This window comes from Nomascus leucogenys, chromosome 2, assembly GCF_006542625.1.
Source record: "Nomascus leucogenys isolate Asia chromosome 2, Asia_NLE_v1, whole genome shotgun sequence".
In the NCBI taxonomy this organism is placed as follows: Eukaryota; Metazoa; Chordata; class Mammalia; order Primates; family Hylobatidae; genus Nomascus; species Nomascus leucogenys.
In genome coordinates this window covers 6,797,976-6,816,276 of record NC_044382.1, presented here as the reverse complement: position 1 = coordinate 6,816,276, position 18,301 = coordinate 6,797,976, and the positions used below count along the sequence as shown (strand labels likewise).

The following is an 18,301-nucleotide window of genomic DNA, read 5'->3' as shown; positions in this document are numbered from 1 at the left end:
GGCAAAAGGGTCCCCTGAACTCAAGAGCAGCCCATCCATTGGCTGCTTGGTGACCTATGAGGAAGCTGGAACAAAAAGCCCCACCCAAGAGTTTCAAGTCATGGAGCTGATCAGGCTCTGACCTTTTGGATTTAAATAGGAAGAGACTGAGTGAATCAGCAAATTGGTGGCGGAGGAGAAGTTGCTCAAGAAACCAAAAGCTGACACTGGAGTGATGCAGTAAAGTTTTTGTGAACTCCGGCTATGGAGGGATCTGACAGCTAAAAGCCTGCCCGAATTCCTGACCTCGTGGCACAACCAGGGCAGACCCCAGGCAGGTAGCCCAGGGCCCTGGCTCTTATTCCGTGAGTCAGCACGGGAAACGTGGGGTTCGGTTGCTCCTCGAAGAGCCAGTGCCAGCTCAGCCTGACTTCGCCCAAGGAAAGGCACCGTTTTGGAACCCCACAGTCACCAAAAGTGGGACCTCAGTAGTAATGACAGTCCTGTCCAAATGCTGCTGGGATGGGCCTGGGCTTCAGAGCCCCTTCGCCTCTGAGGGCACCGGTGGAGTCTAGGACCATTTGAACATCCCAGTTCCTTTCATCCCATGTCTGCCATCGTGACACATTCTGGCTGAGATCACACCCAGAGGGTTGACAAGGCTGTCCCAGAAATCCTGGGGTGGGCACTGCAGAAGCACAACAGTAAACTTTGTTCCTGGAAAAATAAGGCCACGTGCTGTATCCAGAAGTTCTAGACAGGGCTGCATGGGGTTTGGGAGGTGGGGTTCAAGATGGGGAAGGTAATCAAGGTTATGTACTTGCCTTGATAATGAAATTATGCCACCAAGGCTTACAGAAAGGGGGCCAGGGTCAACTTTGCTTTCCTGAATTCTGCTCTCCAACCAATAGAGTTACAGAGGGGGCAGCAGCCACAGGACCACATCTTTGGATACTCATGGACACCAAGATGGTGAGAGTAGACACTGGGGACTACTAGATGGGGGGAGGGAGGGGGTAAGTGTTGAAAAACCACCTATTGGGTACTGTGCTCAGTACCTGGGTGATGGGATCAGTCGTACCCCAAACCTCACCATTATGCAATATGCCCAGGTAACAAACCTGCACATGTACCCCCGAATCCAAACTAAAAATTGAAATTCTTGAAAAAAAGGAACCATGTCATATACCCCTTGAATTTCACTTGCAGTTTTAGAACCTAAGTCTCAGTGACTGGTGTCTCAGGGCATGAGGGTGAGAGCCAGGTTGGTGAGGCCACCAGTGGGTCACACAGGCAGCAGAGGCCCAGAACTCCTCTACAGCCTTCCAGGAACCATGCATCTGTCAGCAAGACTTGGGTTCAAATCCCACCGGGTTCACTGAGCCCGCATGTCCTGCTACACAGGCTCTTCCGTTTATTTACGTGTATGATCACAGTTGTTCTCCCCACAACAAAGCTTCCTGACACATAGTAAAGCTATGACAAAGGCTACATAGTAAAGCAGAATGGGGGCCAGGCATGGTGGCCCACGCCTGTAATCCCAGCACTTTGGGAGGCCAAGGTGGGTGGATCACTTGAAGTCAGGAGTTCGAGGCCAGCCTGACCAACATGGTGAAACCCGGTCTCTACTAAAAATACACAATTAGCTGGGCGTGATGGTGCACACCTGTAATCCCAGCTACTTGGGAGGCTGAGGCAGGAGAATCGCTTGAACCTGGGAGGCGGAGTTTGCAGTGAGCCAAGAAGGTGCCACTGCACTCCAGCCTGGACAACAAAAGTGAAACTCCATCTCAAAAAAGAAAAAAAACGCAGAATGGAATGAAACTTGCAGGCAATTTAAAATTTAGAATTTACCCTTTTCTTGTCTCCCTCTTCCTTCTCACCTCCCTATCCCTCCCAATAGTTAGTTTAAAAGCAGAATCATTTGAATGACTGAGTGCTTGCACGTAGACTTTTCTCTTTTTGCCCTTGGCCAGCTTGATGGTACTCAAGCTCTCAATGGGTGCAGGAATCACTTCACTGGGTCCCATCCATACACCCTGTGGACTGTATTGAAGCCACGTTTTAAGGGTTTTTCAAGCATCTTGGACTCTATGGTTTTCCACCTGCAGTGCTCACTTTAGAATCTGAGCATCATGAAAGGGGAAACTCCACTGCATGCCCAAAGTTCTGGAAACCAGGAGTTTGTTCATTCAACACATCTGTTGTTATTAATACCTGCGACTGGGGCTGAAGGCACAGACAGGACCAAAACATGGGTCCTGGCCTGGAAGAAATCAAAAGTCCTCCCTAAACCCTGGCTGGGCTCACTTCATCTCATTTAATGTCCCGAGCGGGTCCCGGAGGGAGGACTGATTAGAAAGGAGCCGCGCCCTGTCCTTGGTCACCTTACCCCGGAAGAGCGTCGATGAGATTTGAACCCAAACTTTACTGACCCCAAAGGCAGACTGTTTTGACTCTTTCTGCTCGTGCACATTAAAAGCTAAAATACCAAAGAGAAAGTGAAAAGGGCTCAGAAAGAGTTCAGGGGCTGAGGGCTTTTAGCTCCTGCTCTGTGGATCAGGGAGGAGGTGATATTTGAGCTAGGCATTGAAGAACATGCAAAAGTAGTCATTTCCCACGGGAAAAGGCGTGCCTAGTGGCAGCAGCAGGGGACACTGGGCTCTGTCTGCCCAGCCTCCATTCCCCTTTTTGCTTGGACCCCAGAATCCCAATCCTTTGGGGATCTGCCTCCCTTCCATTCTCAGCCCATGTGGTTTGTGTGGGGTCAACCCCAACCCTGACCACCAGGGGTTATTTCCATGGGTTTTAAGGGTGGGCACATGATTCTATCTGAGCCAAGGAGACTTAGTCCCATGACTCTTTGGGGCTGCTGGGAAGAGATTTTGCTCCACCAGAGATACTCAAAGGATAGGCCATGCTCTTGGGGCTGCTGGCAGCCACCTGGATACCATGCGGGAAGCAAGCCTGCTTTAGAATGAAACTGTGGGAAAGGAGAGGCAGACAGAGAGGCAAGGAGGTGAGGCCCAAGAGCTGATGACACAGTTGGAGCTCCTAGATCCAGCCATGCCTGCGACCAGCCCATTCCTGGGGTATGTGTGACACAAGCCAATAAATGCCCTTCTTTGCAGAAGCCAGTTGAATGGAACTTCTAGCCCTGGATCAATAGAGTGAGCAGAGTGGAGGGCTAGAATACTGGTCTGAGAGGAGGCAGCAGCTGAGACTACATGGGTCATTGCTATTCGGCTGGGACTGCAGAAATCAAAATAATTTTTTAACCTCTTATTTATCACCTCTTGTTGAACGCAATTTACAGATGGGTTGGTCAGAAGCCAGGATAATAGAATTGTATGTGCCTTAGCAGATCTACTGTGGCTCAAATTCTCATTTTAATGAGGAAACTGGGGCTCAAAGAGTCAAAGGATGTTACCCAACGTGTTGCAGACAGCAAGTCACCCTACTGAGAGCAGGATGCTACAGAACAGCCCCGGGATAAGCCAGCTGGGATGTAGGGAGTGGGGGAGGACCTAGATATTGGGCTGAGGAGAAGGAAGCAGTGGGGAAGGCACCCGGCAAGATGCCTGGGCCGGGCAGGTGGCATGGGCGGCCAGCCTCAGCGTCAGAAGGAGCAAGGTTCAGATCCTGGCTCTGCTGTTTTGCTAGTGGAGCAATCTTGAAAGCCACTTCCTGCCTATGCCTCAACGCAATTGTTTATAAAATGTGGGCTCAGTTGTTCGTTTCACTACAATTTCTTGAGCTCTGTGATTACCACTTCCCAAAATGGTCTCTGAACAAGACAAACAAGGTCCTGGTACTTCAGGTGACATTTCTGGTAAGGAAAGTCAAGAAGCATGGCATTTGTTTCTCATCCGCCTTGCTGTGTCATAACGTAGGCTTCCTGGAGGCAGGGATATTTGTCCGTTTTGTCACGGCCTAGCTTAGCACCCAGTACATAGTAGGCCTTCAATAAATGTGTCTTGAATAAATACAAGTCAACAAGTAAAGTAATGGTAAGTACTATAGAGTAAGTGGAACGCAGGATGCAATAGGGGGTAACATGGGATAATTTAGATTGTCTGGTCAGAGAAGCCTCCTCTTTGGGGGCAGTACTCGGGCCGAGACCTGAATGATGAGGAAGCAGCTGTGCAGATAGCTGGGGAAATGCATGCAGTGCGTGCAAAGGGCCTGAGCTAGAAAAAGGAACGGAAAGAAAGCTCATGTCGCCGGAGTGGGAGTGAGAGAGGAAAACATAAAATGGCATGGAAGGGGGGCGGGCTCAGATTACTGCAGAGCATAACAAGGAGTTGGAACTGGATTCTAAGCACAGTGGCAGTCACTGGGGAGTACTGAGCAGGGGGGTGACATGCTCTAACATGTGCCCACTGTGTGCTAGATGGATTTCAGCAGGAAAGACCATAACGTATGTTACCCACAGCATCTAGCACATAGTAGGTGCTCAGTGTGCAAGATTTCCGTCACTGCCCCAATGCCACATCCACGTGGGTTTGCCAACATCCAATCCAGGCCAAGACTCGTGTTCTCATGCTGGGTTCAGCCTCCCTCCAGCTACCCTGTGTACTGGGACAGTCCCAGGAAAGCCAACAGACTAAGCTCTGGGGAACATCGTCCTGTCTCCTTTGGTTACGGTAACAACCCGGGAGAGACTGTGGAGAGGCCCGGGGCGAAGGCGGGAGTGGGGCCTTCTGTTAAATGTTGAGTTATTCCCAAAATACTTTTCAGACATTCGTTCGCTTTGCCCAGTCTCCCCTGTAAGAGACATGCTTTCGGATGTGTTTTGAAAAATATTCCATATGCTAATGGAATGTCACCATCTGCCAAAGAAGGCAGAGCTGTTTTTAAAGGAAAAACTATTACAGAAATGAGGTATTCACAGAGGGGCACTAAAGAGCCCAAACGTCGCTGACCTGAGTCTGACCTGGGCTGCCTCGTGTTACCAACATGAAAAGGGAGTGAGAAAATCTGAGGCCAATTAACTTCTCTCCCTCTCTCTCTCTCTCTCTTTTTCTCCCCCTTGCCCACCTCTCCTCTCTCTCTCTCTCTTTTTCTCTCTCTCTTTTTCCCCCTCCTCTTCTTGGAGACATGATGAAATTTCCTGAAACAAAAACTCGCAGCCCGTTCTATAAAATGCTTTCGCCTTTGGTGGAAAAAGCCCCGATGGTCCCTTTTATCTCTTCATTCCTGAGGCACAGACCTGGCCCCCGTCTGTTTGTGCAGATGGGCTGCAGGGAGTGTTCCCAAGGACAAGCCAGGCAAGGGCCGGAGCGGAGAAGCTATTCCCGGGCGCCTGTTTGTTATTGCTGCCAGAGCCCTGGCCGTTAGGAGAGTGTGGTGCTGTCTTGGAAGAAGTGTGAAGCGGGATTAGGTGTCCTGCGGTGTGATTAGTGGACAGGCATTGTTCCCCAGGAGGCCCAGGCAGCTTGGAGGCAAGTGTTTGCAAAAGAGAGTTTCCAAGTCCTGAGGGCGTCCACGGGCCCTGCAAAGACTGCTGGATATCACGCTCCTGCCTCTCCCGCTGCTCCTTCCCACCTTTGTCACAGGCTTGTCCTCCCGTGCCCCTTTCCTAAATGCAGATGTTCCTCTGGGCTCTTTCTTCTGAAACCACCACTTGTCTCCTTCTCTTCTAGGCAGCCCAGGGGCTCCACTCAAACCTCTCTGGGACCCCTCCAATGTCCACATCCAAACGCATCCCCCTTCCACCCCCTGGATCAACCCCAATTCCCTTATCTGGGAGAGTGGACACCCCTCCAGCCCACTGCCCACTCCAGAAATCCCCACCTCAAGGCCTTGGCGTGTCCATGCCTGCAGCCTAGAACATCATCCTGTCCCAGCTCAGTGCATGACCAGCGCCTGCTTATTGAGATCTTGGATCCAATGTCCCCAAGGCCACACCTAACCACTGCCCAGTGTAACCTCTTCACGGCAGTCAACACTATCTGAATTTATCCTGTAAATGCATGTTTGTGGACACTACAGCAATCACTGCGCACTGTTTCTTTCCTCTAGAATGGAAGCTTCCTGAGAGCAGGGACCTTGTGTCTTCTTCCATTATAGCCCCATCTAGCGGCACCCAGGAGACACGCACTGAATATGAACGCTGTTGTCAGCGCCGCCAGCTCCCTCCACACTAAGCCCCGTGGCTCCCAACCCTCTCTCACCTCCTCGTGTTCCCTATTCTGGACCTTAACATCTCTCTCCTGAATCTTAACTCTAGCTTTCTAATTGGTCACTCCTGAGCTTAAAATCAGCCAGTGGCTGCCCCTGCCCCCAGGATGGAGCCCCCACCCCTCAGAATGGCCCACAGGGCCGGCCACAGTCGGGCCCCTGCACCCGTCCCGCCCCTTGCACTCCATCACACTTTGTGCATTGTTGAAGACACACCAAGAACATATGCCAGGGACATATCAATGGAGGGGAGAAGAGAAGGGCAGAGGGTCTGTGGGTGTCAAGGGACCGCACAGTCTGAGCCTGGCTCTTCAGAGAGACTCTGCGGGCATCCAGGGCCCCACGGAGCATGGAGAGGGAGATGCTAGGGCAGCGTGCTAAGAGGCCAGCTGTGGCCCCCAAGGCAGACCAGAGTCAACGCTAAGCCCAGCTGCTCACAAAGACAGATCCGAGCCTCAGTATCTTCAACCGTAAAACGGTAAGAACATAAACCATGCAAGGCTACTGGGAGGATGAGAGTACACAAAGCCCTCACCAGCAGCCTGGCACCCACGAATCTTTATTTTTTATTTACTCACTCACCTTCGTTCTTGCTGTAGTTGGCATGACCCAGCCTCTTCCCTACCATCACCCACCACCTATACACACCCTGAAAGCATGAAATTCTCCTGTCCCCTCTGGAGACAATTCACTGAGGACAGTGACATGTTTAGACGTCATTCTCTTCCCAGAAATACTAGCTGGGGATATGATAGGTTGACTACCTTTATAATTATTTGTAATAATAAAACTAACAAATATAACTCAGTATAAACCTATTCACTGACCCATCTCCCTCTCTCCACCCACTGAGCAACCCAGGCCCTGATTACAAACTCAAGTCCTCACTGGGACCAGTCCTCAGGGGAGACGGTCAGCTCCTTCCCCTCAGGAGGCCCAGACTGGCTTCAGGTTTGCCTGAGCACGTTTATTTGACAACACGACACCCCAAATTCCACTAACTCCTGTCCCTTTCTCCCCTCTGAGCATTCTGTTCCCTTTGTTTAAATGTCTAAGTTGAAGCTACAAGGCACTGTGCTAGGCACTTTAGAGATGTCACTTCATCCCCATAGTCATCTTAAAACACTGTCTCTACTTCTCAGCTGAGTTTGGGTTCAGGATAATAAATGCCCTCGCCCGTGGGGCCTGCTGCCAATTAGGTGGCAGGGTTCCAACCCTGAGCTAGATCTCTGGGCCCCAAAGCCCAGGCTCTTTCCTCTCTGCCATTCGGTAGAGAAGTGGCCCCCATAGGATGGTCTCAATGGTGTTCTAAGAACATGCCTCCCACTGGGCGTGATGGCTCAAGCCTGTAATCTCAGTAACTTGGGAGGCTGAGGCAGGAGGATCCCTTTAGTCCTAGAGTTCGAGGCTGCAGTGAGCTATGATTGCACCACTGCACTCCAACCTGGGCAACAGAGCTAGATGCTTAAAAAAATAATCCTTCCCAATTCCCGTGTTGGTGGTATTTGGGAGTACAAACACGGCCTGCAAGAAATGGCAAAGTCCACTGGATCTGAAGGTGGTGGTAAAGGGTAGAGAGAGCTTAAGTTGTACACACTGAGATCTCACCAGAACATCAGGTTTAAGCTGTTCCTAAATCTGTCCCCACTCAAGTCCTTGGCCTTGTAATTTCCAGGTTCTCCCAGGCCAGCCCAGTAATAATTCACATACTCTGAGCAATAAAATCAAACAACTCCTAGAGAAAGGATGAGCAGATGACCACAAAGTTGAAAATAATGCACAATCTCATTTATAGGATTCTACTTTCCAGTTTACCTGGCATGTACTAAGAAAAAGTTACTTATGACCTGCCCTACAAATCTTTCACATGGCTACACCTAACCAATATAATTTTTAAACTACTGAATTAGTGCATTTGGTGTATGGGGTCCATCGTCCTATCTGTGGGCAGGTAAACACCTTGAGATGGCCATATACTCAGTCATCCCACAGATCCTGAGTGAGTGCCTACAAGGTGTTGGATTCAGCTCTGTGCAACGAGCCAGCAGGAGCCCCAATATCTTAGCACTACAAGACAAGCTCCCAGAGTCTTCACCAGCTGGAAGAGCAAGCGCTGTATAGAAAAGAGGGTATCTACTGAAGGACATGAAAGAAACTGGTTAACCATCATTTGAGGGACTAGGGGTTAAGGGGGAGAGGAAAAATTACTTTTTACTCTTATCTTTTTGTGATTTGTAAATTGGTTCTCTTAACCACATGCATAGGACACATTTGAAAAACGTTTTCTACAAGAAAAATGGGTGGGAACAATTACATACAAATACTCTAATCTCATGCAAAAAGTCCACATTACCAACTGGGTTGACTAATGGGGGAAGTTTAGCCTAGTTATCTAAAAAACTCAGCTTTTACTCAGTTCTACTGAATAGAACTTCTGAGTAGAATCCCACAGATACTAACTGGATTTTTTCTGCTTCAATACTCTACCAGTATTGGTACCAGTGTGACACACTTGCACACACAAAACTCTTCATTTCTGATGCTATGGTGGAGAGGGCTGCGCAACTGCCCCTCACACCTCCATGGCCCTTCTTCAAGAAGGGGAGGATCCACTCACGCCTGAAAGCCACTTGGGATGTCTCAGAGGCCATTTTCATGTTGACAGTAACTTGTGAAGCAATTAATTATGTGTGGGAAGCAGATTTGCAGGGGAAGAGTTCTTAGCTAGCCCTCAGCTAACTCCTGAGGTTCAAGCTAGCTTTCGGCAGAAGCCCAAGACAAGGAATTATATCATCTTCTACAACATTCTCACAGGCCAGTTTGCCTTCAACCTCATTTTACAGAACAGATGATTCTAAAAATCTATAAATTTTAATTGTATGTCCCTGAATTCCTAATAGCACTTAACAGTTTCTTTGAAAAATTTCTTAACAGAACATCAGGGTATTGCAACACTTTATTAAGAGTATTGGCTTTGAATCAGTAGCTGAAGTAACAATTGCATGAAGCCAGATTAGGTGCACTGCATAACACCCATACTTGATTTATTGACATTACTTAGCAATTTATTGGACAAAAGTCAAACTTTTTTGTTTTTTATTAAGCACATTCCACAGTACAAAGCTGTCATGAATAATATCTGTACAATTTAACAGTTTCAATAGCTGTTCAGACACAAATTTATTTCAAACAGATAATTGGCAAACATAATTAATTACAAGTTAGAATTAGACTATCCCAGTGCTTTAAAACATTAATATAGCAGTAATTTACATTTGCTCAATTATGGTTAGCAAAATAAAGTCCAGAGTATGGCTGGGAATTACTATTATAATCCCAGAAAGTCAGAACTCCTTGGGTGCCAAAGTCCCCTGCTATAATTTAGTAGGCACAATTCAAAGGTTGTGTGCATATTCAAAGGCCATGATCTCCCAAGGAACAAGGGGAACTTCTATATTAAACATGCAAAAACAACAAAAAATCCATTCATTCATTCAGAATTGCCTCCTCCCCTGCCCCCTCCCTTCCCCCTGGGCTTTCCTAACCAGTTTGATATTGAAGCTGTAAGACGAAAAGTGGTCAAAGCTCAATCACTTTCACAACCACCATCAAGCTTACAACATCCACCTTATGAATGGAGGTTTATTGTTTACACTTTGAGACTCAACCTCTCAAAAACATAAATTAATTTAGTAACATGGGAAGGAAGGATTTTTAAAAGAAAAACTAAAAAAGCAAAGCCAACTCGATAAACAAATCACATACACATACATTGATCCCCACACCGTTCTCAATGCAAAGGACAAATCAGAGCCCAGGGGCCTTCCCTTTAGTAGTAGAGTGTGCTTCCACGGGAAGAGGTTTACTTTATAGGAGGCTGTTTATTGGTCCTTTAAAATGTTATTGACATTCCTTGATCTTTGGAAACAATGGCAAAGGGCAAATCAAACCTAACATTGAATAAGGGAGAAGGAGTGCCAGTTGGATGCCAACGTCCTTTCCATGCACTGTCAGGGCAACAGTGCCACTTACACATTTGGGCTGTGTCGTCGGGAGTACTTGGGAGCTTTGAGAACCTGCTGGGGCCACAGCAGCAGCTGACACCAGAGATGACTGGGGTGGCATCCATGGGCTTGAGGCTTTACTCCACTTAAGAGCACCCACCCCTCAGCATGGGCCTCTGAACCAGCCTGACCTGCCCTGCAGGCTCCAACACACCAGCAGGCCCTGCCAGAACCTTGGCAAGGCCAGGATGCATGAATTCCAGAGCCAAGACAGCCCGTCAACAGGGCCTTCTTATTTCCCCTTCCCAGGGCCACGACTGCACAGAATAATGATTTTTGACAGTGAAGCCAAATGAATACTATGGGAGGCGACCACTTGTACTCAGGAGTACTTATGAGAAAAAGAATAAGAACAAAAAATGTTTAAGGTACCTCTCTATTGTATAATATATACTCCACAACAAATAAAACATTTTTTTGTTAAACTTTAGAAATTACATTTTAAAACAAGATTCTCATTAAAAACACACACAAACCACACACACACAATGACAACAACAAAATAAAAACACCGTATGAATACTGCAGGAAGGGTTCTAGGCAATCCACATCAACCCTGGTATCAGGTTCTTGAGGCCAGCCCATGGCGAAGTGCGAACACACTCTGTATTAGTGTCTCAAGCACAGGGGGCCCTGACTCCAGCAACTTTGAGGTTAAACTGTTATGTACATTATATCTACATGCGAATACAGTATTTTAAATTAGGAGGCAAGCACACGTAGAAAGGTGTTACTCTACCAAATATCAGGAGATGGTTGGGGGACAGAGAACAGTTAATAAAAGAAAGAGCTATATTACCTGTTGGTAGATAATATAACTGACTTACAGTTCTTTAAATTAAAAGAAATTGGTACAGAAAGGAAGTATAATCCCAAAAATATTACTAAAACAATCCAGAGAAATTTTTCCATTGTCCAACATGTTCCTAATACAACAAGTCAGAATTCACGATGACTTGGACAGTCAAAAGGAGAATGCTAACTTTTGAAAATGAAAGCCCTGGACATTCTGGGTAGGTGTTTGGCACCCAAAATTTCACTGAAGAAGAATGCTGTTTCTTAATACCAAACCAAAGTGCAAAGCAACATAAATTAGAGGCCAAGTCTTCTCTTGACGGTCGATTTACTTCCGTAAAACAGATTCTATGTTCCTTTTCTATGAACAATTTACATTTGAAACATTAGATTTTTTCACTGATGGGGGAAGGAAACAGGCTTCTGTTCTACTTGAAGCCGGGGAAGCTAAGGTCTCCTTCTCAAAGGAGAGCTGGAATCAGAGGTGAGAAATGTCGGTACTTGAAGAGTTAGGCTGCTTTGCATCTACCCAGCGTCTAGAACCAATTCCAGCTTCATAACTCAGCTGTGAACGAACTCCCTTAGGCATTTGGTAGCCATGTAGCCAGTAGTTCAAGACTAGAAAACCCTGAGGAAACAAAAACAGAAACAAACGGAGTGTGGGTGAATATATTGTTTAGATGAGGATATACACACTCCACCCCATCCCCATGCACACATCTACATGCATAACTTATTAGCATTAACAACAGAAGCTGCAAGTTGTTTTGAGTGTACTACATACCAGGTATCACATTTATTTAAACCTCACAACAATCCTATGAGGAAGAAACTATTATGACACCCGCTTAACAAATAAGAGAACTAAGGCTCAGAAAGGCAAAGTGTTTAGTTCAAAGAGACAACAAGTGACAGAGAGGGGATTCAAGGAGAGGGCTGACCCTATAACCTATCACTCTCTCAGTACTGCTCTGAAAAAGTACACATATAACAAAAGATGCTTCACATTCGATTTTATATTTAGCATAATCTTTTATGACATTCAGAACCTATAAGAGGCCAGTCTCACATCCTCACGAGAGCCCTCATCGATCACTAAGAAACAAAAATATGCAAAAATTAGCCTTTCTAAAATAGAATGCTAGTAATCAGAAATTACTTCCTTTTTAATAAGTAAATCATTTGTAAAACAACAACAGTATGGGGGAAGGCCATTGAATGTCCCATAATTTTTTGACTATGGCTTTGAGTCAGAAACACATTTTAATCACAATTTCTACATTCATTATGTATGTAAATATGTACACACACACACACACAAAACAATATTCATGAGAATATTGATATTCACAATATTTATCATTTTTACGTACAATGCAGGCTGACATTTTCTATTCTAAATCAAAACAAAGTCAAAACCCACTCTGATAATGTCACAATCAGTGATGCACTAAACCACTGGCCTAAAGTCTAAAGTCACCTTAGGTGGCCAAAAAAAAAAAAAAAAAAAAAAAAAGCAAGAGAGACTTTTTAAAGCTTGAATGCTTTTTTTAAAAGGTGATTTTCCCAAAAAGTTGTCAATTTTCATAAAGATCAAGAATCTTAAGTCTTCTCAATGAATTTAAGATTCAATTTCATTTGCTACTGTTTTCCCATTAAGGATATTTAAGGGAACCTGAATTATTTCAAAAACATTAATGCTCCGGGACCAGAAGTGGACACTCTCAAATGCTGCTGAGGGGAGCATAAACTGACTGAACTCTTCTGGAGGGCAAAATGACCTCCATACGCACATGTACCCTAGAACTTAAAGTATAATTTAAAAAAAAAAAAGTCTTCAAACGTGACATCTTTTAACCCAGACCCTCCAGACATTTCCAGAATCCCATCCAAAGATGATAAAGGGTTGGACAAATATTAGGTTAAAAGAATGATCATAACATGGTTTTTTATAATCTCTAAAAACTGGGGGTTGGGGAGGATAAATATGTAACAACATATTTATATCCAAACAATCTAATTTGGCAATTAGGAATAATTTGGACAAATACTGACATTACTAACATGCAAGCGTTTCATAATAAAGAAGAAAAACACGTTTGAAAATGTACAGTTATAAAGAGACATTTTAAAAAGCCTGAAAGGATCTATAAAAAGGAGTTAGTGGTAAACCACGAGCAGGAGTTTACTGTCTTCTTTTGGCTTATCTACTTTTTCAAATTTCCTAATAACGATCTTATATTGTCTTATAATAAGAAAAAACAATAAATTTCTAGCTACTGAATATATAATACAACATACAGTTCTTAGATGTTACTAATTTTTTTAAAAATGACTCCGCAAATAGATCTACTGCTGTATTTGCTGACACGGAGAGACTCTCACCTGATATTTTACGGGTGAGTATTTTACTGCAAGGTTAAATCATCATTAGGGTAGTGTTTCTTATTATGCATAAATCTTATGGTATCACATGGTTATAATTTTTTTCATGTTACAATACGTGAAAAGCATTTGGGGCTGCATGCGGTGGCTCACTCCTCTATTCCCAGCACTTCAGGAGTCTGAGGCGGGCAGATCAATTGAGGTCAAGAGTTCGCGACCGGCCTGGTCAACATGGTGAAACCCCATCTCCACTAAAACTACAAAAATTAGCTGAGTGTGATGGCACATGCCTGTAGCCCCAGCTACTCGCAAGGCTGAGGCAAGAGGATCACACAAGCCTGGGAGGCGGAGGTTGCAGTGAGCCAAAATTGCACCACTGCACTCCAGCCTGGGTGACAGAGCAAGACATTGTCTCAAAAGGAAAAAAAAAAAAATTAGAAAAGAGCAGTAAAATCTATAAAGCTGACTACCAAGGTTGTTAAAAGTAATAAAATTGGAGAGACAAACACATTTGGGGTCTCACTGCTTGTGCTGGGATACAGGGAACCTCCAGCTTAAGCAGATAAGATTTTTCCATTGACTTATAATTGATCACAACTAGGCAGCTGTTCTGAGGTTTCCAAAAAAGGTAGGTAAGAGGGAGGGCCTGGAGAAAGTAACACAAGTTTCCTTTCTACCACAGCCAATAAGAAACAGCATTGGTGATCACTGCTTCATCTCTCAACCAAAGCAATCTTGTTCAGGGCACTTTTAGGTAATATATAGATGTTGTCAGTTCATCTATTGTAATACACCAGAAAAAGAAAACCATAATATGGATGTCTTGAATTTTGCCATATGCCTCTTTAAGCAGTTTTTACTTGGATCCATTCCTCCTTCCCTATATTTTCTTAGGCTTATTGGGAGGGGAGGTCAGGGGAAGGAGCAATCACTCAAGAGATCCTTGTCTCCTTCCTCTGTAATTCCTATTTTAAGGCTCCATTCAATAATTATAATAATTCTGCCATGTGGATTTTTCAACTGACTTACGAAGAATCTATCCAGAAAGAAAGCAGCAGGGCAGAAGATTATGATCAGGAACAGTCTTGAACACACATGAGACCCGTAACAGCAAATAGGTAAGTGGCTTACAGGTCACTCCTGCAAGGCAGACATAACCAACCACAACCAGTCCTTTGGGGTCCACATGGGGTCCCAATATCCTTCCAAAGGAAACACTCCCACCAGTCACTACTGACCAAACTGAATTGGCATGAAGAAAACACTTATTTGCCATTCCTGATGTAGACCCTTGGTTTACCGCTAATAGATAGAGCAGGGGCAAGACCAGAAGTCAGCAAACTTTTTCTGAAAGGGCCATATGGTAAATATTTCATATGCTGTAGGCCATAAGGTCTCTGTTGCAACTACTAAGCTCTGCCACTGAAGCACAAAAACAGCCACAGACAATACATAAAGGAATGAGCATGGCTGTGTATGAAAATCTTTATTTATGAACACTGGAATTTAAATTTCATTTAATTACTGCATGTCATGAAAAAAATTCTTCTTTTAATTTTTTTAAGCATTTAAAAATGTAAAAACTATTCTTAGCCTGTGGAGACAGGAAAAAAAAAACTTAATGGATAAGCAGAGACTAATTTAAAAAAAAGAAAACGGGTAGTAAGTTAATTTTGGCCCCTGGTTATATATAGTTTCTTGACCTCTAGGTAAGACAAACTTCCTGGTGGAGTTCTATTTATTGGCTCTTGGAATCTTGATGAAAGAATATCTGAAAAGATGGTAACTTAGTGAATAGGTACCAAGAGTTTTCAATCTCTCCATCAAAAAAATTCCTAATTCTGCACATGGACTTTCTTATATTTTTGAAATTCAATGAACGGGAAAATATGTAATGATAAAAGACCACTAAGAATTAAGTAATGATTTTAAATAAATACAAATTTTATCAATCACAAGTCTTTATATACATATATCCACAGTAGTATGTTTATGTGTAAACATTTATTCAATCTACAAAGTTTAATGTGTATAGAATTCACTGGACCTCAGCAGAACACACAGGGTTGTCAATACTGTTCCTAAGTCATCAGTTCCTAGGACACAGCCAAGTAAGACTTCTCATCTTCCAGACGGAACACGCTTAGTAATAATCAAAACATTCTGTCATCAATGGTTATAATGACTTTCAGTGTTCCTGTAACCAGAGGAAAGGACTTTGCTTCTCAGCGTATCTGTTGGGTTTCATGGAAGCAGAACAGGTTTTAGGGGTCTCTCAACAGATACTCTTCTCTGATTCATCCTTGAGGGAAGGATGGTTGTGGGTGGATTGTGGTAGTGGGGAAGAGGGGGATTTTGAATGTTTTGTCAGATGATGATTTTTTTTTTTTTTTTTTAAATAAAAGAACTGAAGGACAGGAAAGAAAGAGAAAAAGAAGATTCTTGTACCCCAAAATAAAATTCAAGGGATTTTACTGGTGTTAAATTGATTATGACCTAAAAAATCATTTAGGAACACAGTTTTTAAAAACAGGAACCAAGTTCATCATCTGCCAATATGAAAACCCACACAATAGGCAGGATTCCAACTCAAACCTTGTATGGATGTGACTATAAAGATCTAGCCTTATACTTGAACTCTGCAAAAGTTGACACATCTAAGAGAGACCTTGGTTCACACATCACCAAGGAACCCAAATCACAAAATTTCCCCAAAGGGAAGGTGAATTCAATCAGCAAAATTGGAAGGGGAGAGGATAGTACTCACCTGAAACGGGTGAAAGTGCAGACTGTTATCTAGAGATGTAAGTGTATGTTCTGGAGGGAGAACGGGTCTCATTCTGGGCACTGGGAGGCACATTTAAGAAATCCCAAATCAAAATAGTGTCATCATGGGAGCTGCTGATGATCTGAAACTCATCAAACTGGAGCCGAAACACACGTCCAGAATGTTCCTATGAAATATAAAAACTTCATGAATAAAATGAGATCTTTACAGCCCCTGATATCTCACAATGAGAAATTGGGCAGAAGATGAAAATGCAGCCACTTAAACAGACTTCCTAAACGACTGTACAGAGCTCACTGAACTGTGTCCTTCATCCCAAGAACAAATGCTCTTCTTTCTTTTCCTGCTAGGCCTTTTCTTTCATTAAACTTTGTATCTTAGACTCTAGTCTACCAATATTTCAAAGATCGTCTCACAAAGGGCCTTAGAAAAGTAAACAACAATACATAATACCCATTCTTGATACACTCTAAAAATCCACTGGAAAACTTAGAACCAGAAGGACAGTTTGTTTTAACATGACCAGGATCTACCTCAAATTGCTGCCAGCATCAAAATTCATGGTGAAATATTATAAGGGTTCCCATTAAAATCAAGAAGAAAGACAGTTCTGCATCTTCTAGTAAATGCAAGAAGTGAAGAAATATAAATAAAACTACTAAAATTTTTTTAAAATCTACCAATATTTCCAAATGACTATCTCTTCAAAAATATAACAGTACTTATATACAGTATAAACATTTATATATAGTATAAAAATGTGCTGTTATTAAAACATAACCACAAATAGCCGTATTAAGAAATCTTCCAAACCTACAAGAAGGAAATACTGCTTGCCCTATGAGGAAACAGTCCACCTACAAATCAGGAAGCCTGCCTTCAGATCTTAAGTTGCATTACGTCTCCCCTTAGGAAAGTGCTCACAGTAATGTAAACATCAAATATTCTCTGGTTTTGGCTAAACAAAATGAAGAGTGACATTCTCTGAAGGCATCTTGTGAGACACACAAGCTTTCCTGTGATACACCTAGACAGGACTATCTGCAAATGGTCATCCCCCAGCTCAGGGAACCAACTCCCGTCTCAAGAAATCACATACCACCAGTGTGCGCAAACACAATGTGCTTGCTGGGGCTCGAGGGTCAAGAGCAGCTTGCAAGTCCCAAACTTTAATTTTCCTAGAAAGGAAAATGAGATGTGATTAGTGGAAAAGTGAACAATTTATATGCTGTCAAACATTTCCCTGAAAAACAGTAGTGCATCTGAACTGCCTATTTATAAAAGCTAATGGGGAACATGCTTATGTTTTTACAAATCATCTGAACCAATTACACTTGATTTTGGAAAAATTAAGAACCTACACATTCTCAGAATTGCTGAAATTTTAAAGAAATATTATTTTAAGGGAGATAAGAAAACTTCAGGTTATCTAAATTCAGTTCCGGACTTGATAACCTATGTCACCAAATTCATTCATCAGGGGACTCTCTAGGGCTGAGTAGGTGCTGCTGACAGAAGCTAGGGCTCTGTGTGAAATTCCAAGGATACCTTTCTCCAAATTAAGCAAACGCTGGAAGTTAGTAATAGGAGTACAAACAGACCAACTAACCCATTTGGGAAGTATATATAAGGTCATCTGGAAAGATTTACAGTTGCCATTTGCTCATTTAAAATGTAGTGAGGTGTTTTAAAGAGGGTTTGTTCAATTTACCAAAAAGGGAAAAAAGGGGAAAAGAAGAAACTTATTGTTGAACACACACACACACACACACACACACACACACACACACACACACACACAAAGAGCCTGGCTTAATTTCGGGATAAAGCAAAGAAGTCAATACCCCCACATCAAATATTCAAACCTAAGCTATTGCTGGAGTTTACAACAATGATTCAAAGCGTAAGTTCAGGAACCACAGTGACTCTGCCTCTGTGTGATTTGGGGTAAGATTTAGTTCTTCTTTCTGGGCCTGAGTGTCCTCACCTAAACAACTGGTATAATAATACCTGCCATCCACCATTACACAGAAACCTACCATAGGACCTGGTACATACAGAGTTGCTTAATATATAGCACTTCTCTTTCTTCTTGATATAGTTATAG

General features: G+C 43.6%; 1 protein-coding gene across 7 annotated transcripts in view; it reads right to left on the bottom strand.

Moving 5' to 3' along the window:
- Nucleotides 1–9,100: 9,100 nt before the first annotated feature.
- Nucleotides 9,101–18,301, bottom strand: part of FBXW11 (F-box and WD repeat domain containing 11) — a 146,284-nt gene continuing 137,083 nt past the window's right edge. For all 7 annotated transcript variants that reach the window (XM_003273239.4, XM_003273238.4, XM_003273237.4 and 4 more), the window contains 3 exons: nt 17,294–17,372; nt 16,174–16,360; nt 9,101–11,649 (listed from right to left, as the gene is read on the bottom strand). In XM_003273239.4, coding sequence (XP_003273287.1) covers nt 16,199–16,360; nt 17,294–17,372 — 241 coding nt within the window. In that variant the 3' untranslated portion in view covers nt 9,101–11,649; nt 16,174–16,198. The remainder of the gene's footprint in view (nt 11,650–16,173; nt 16,361–17,293; nt 17,373–18,301) is intronic.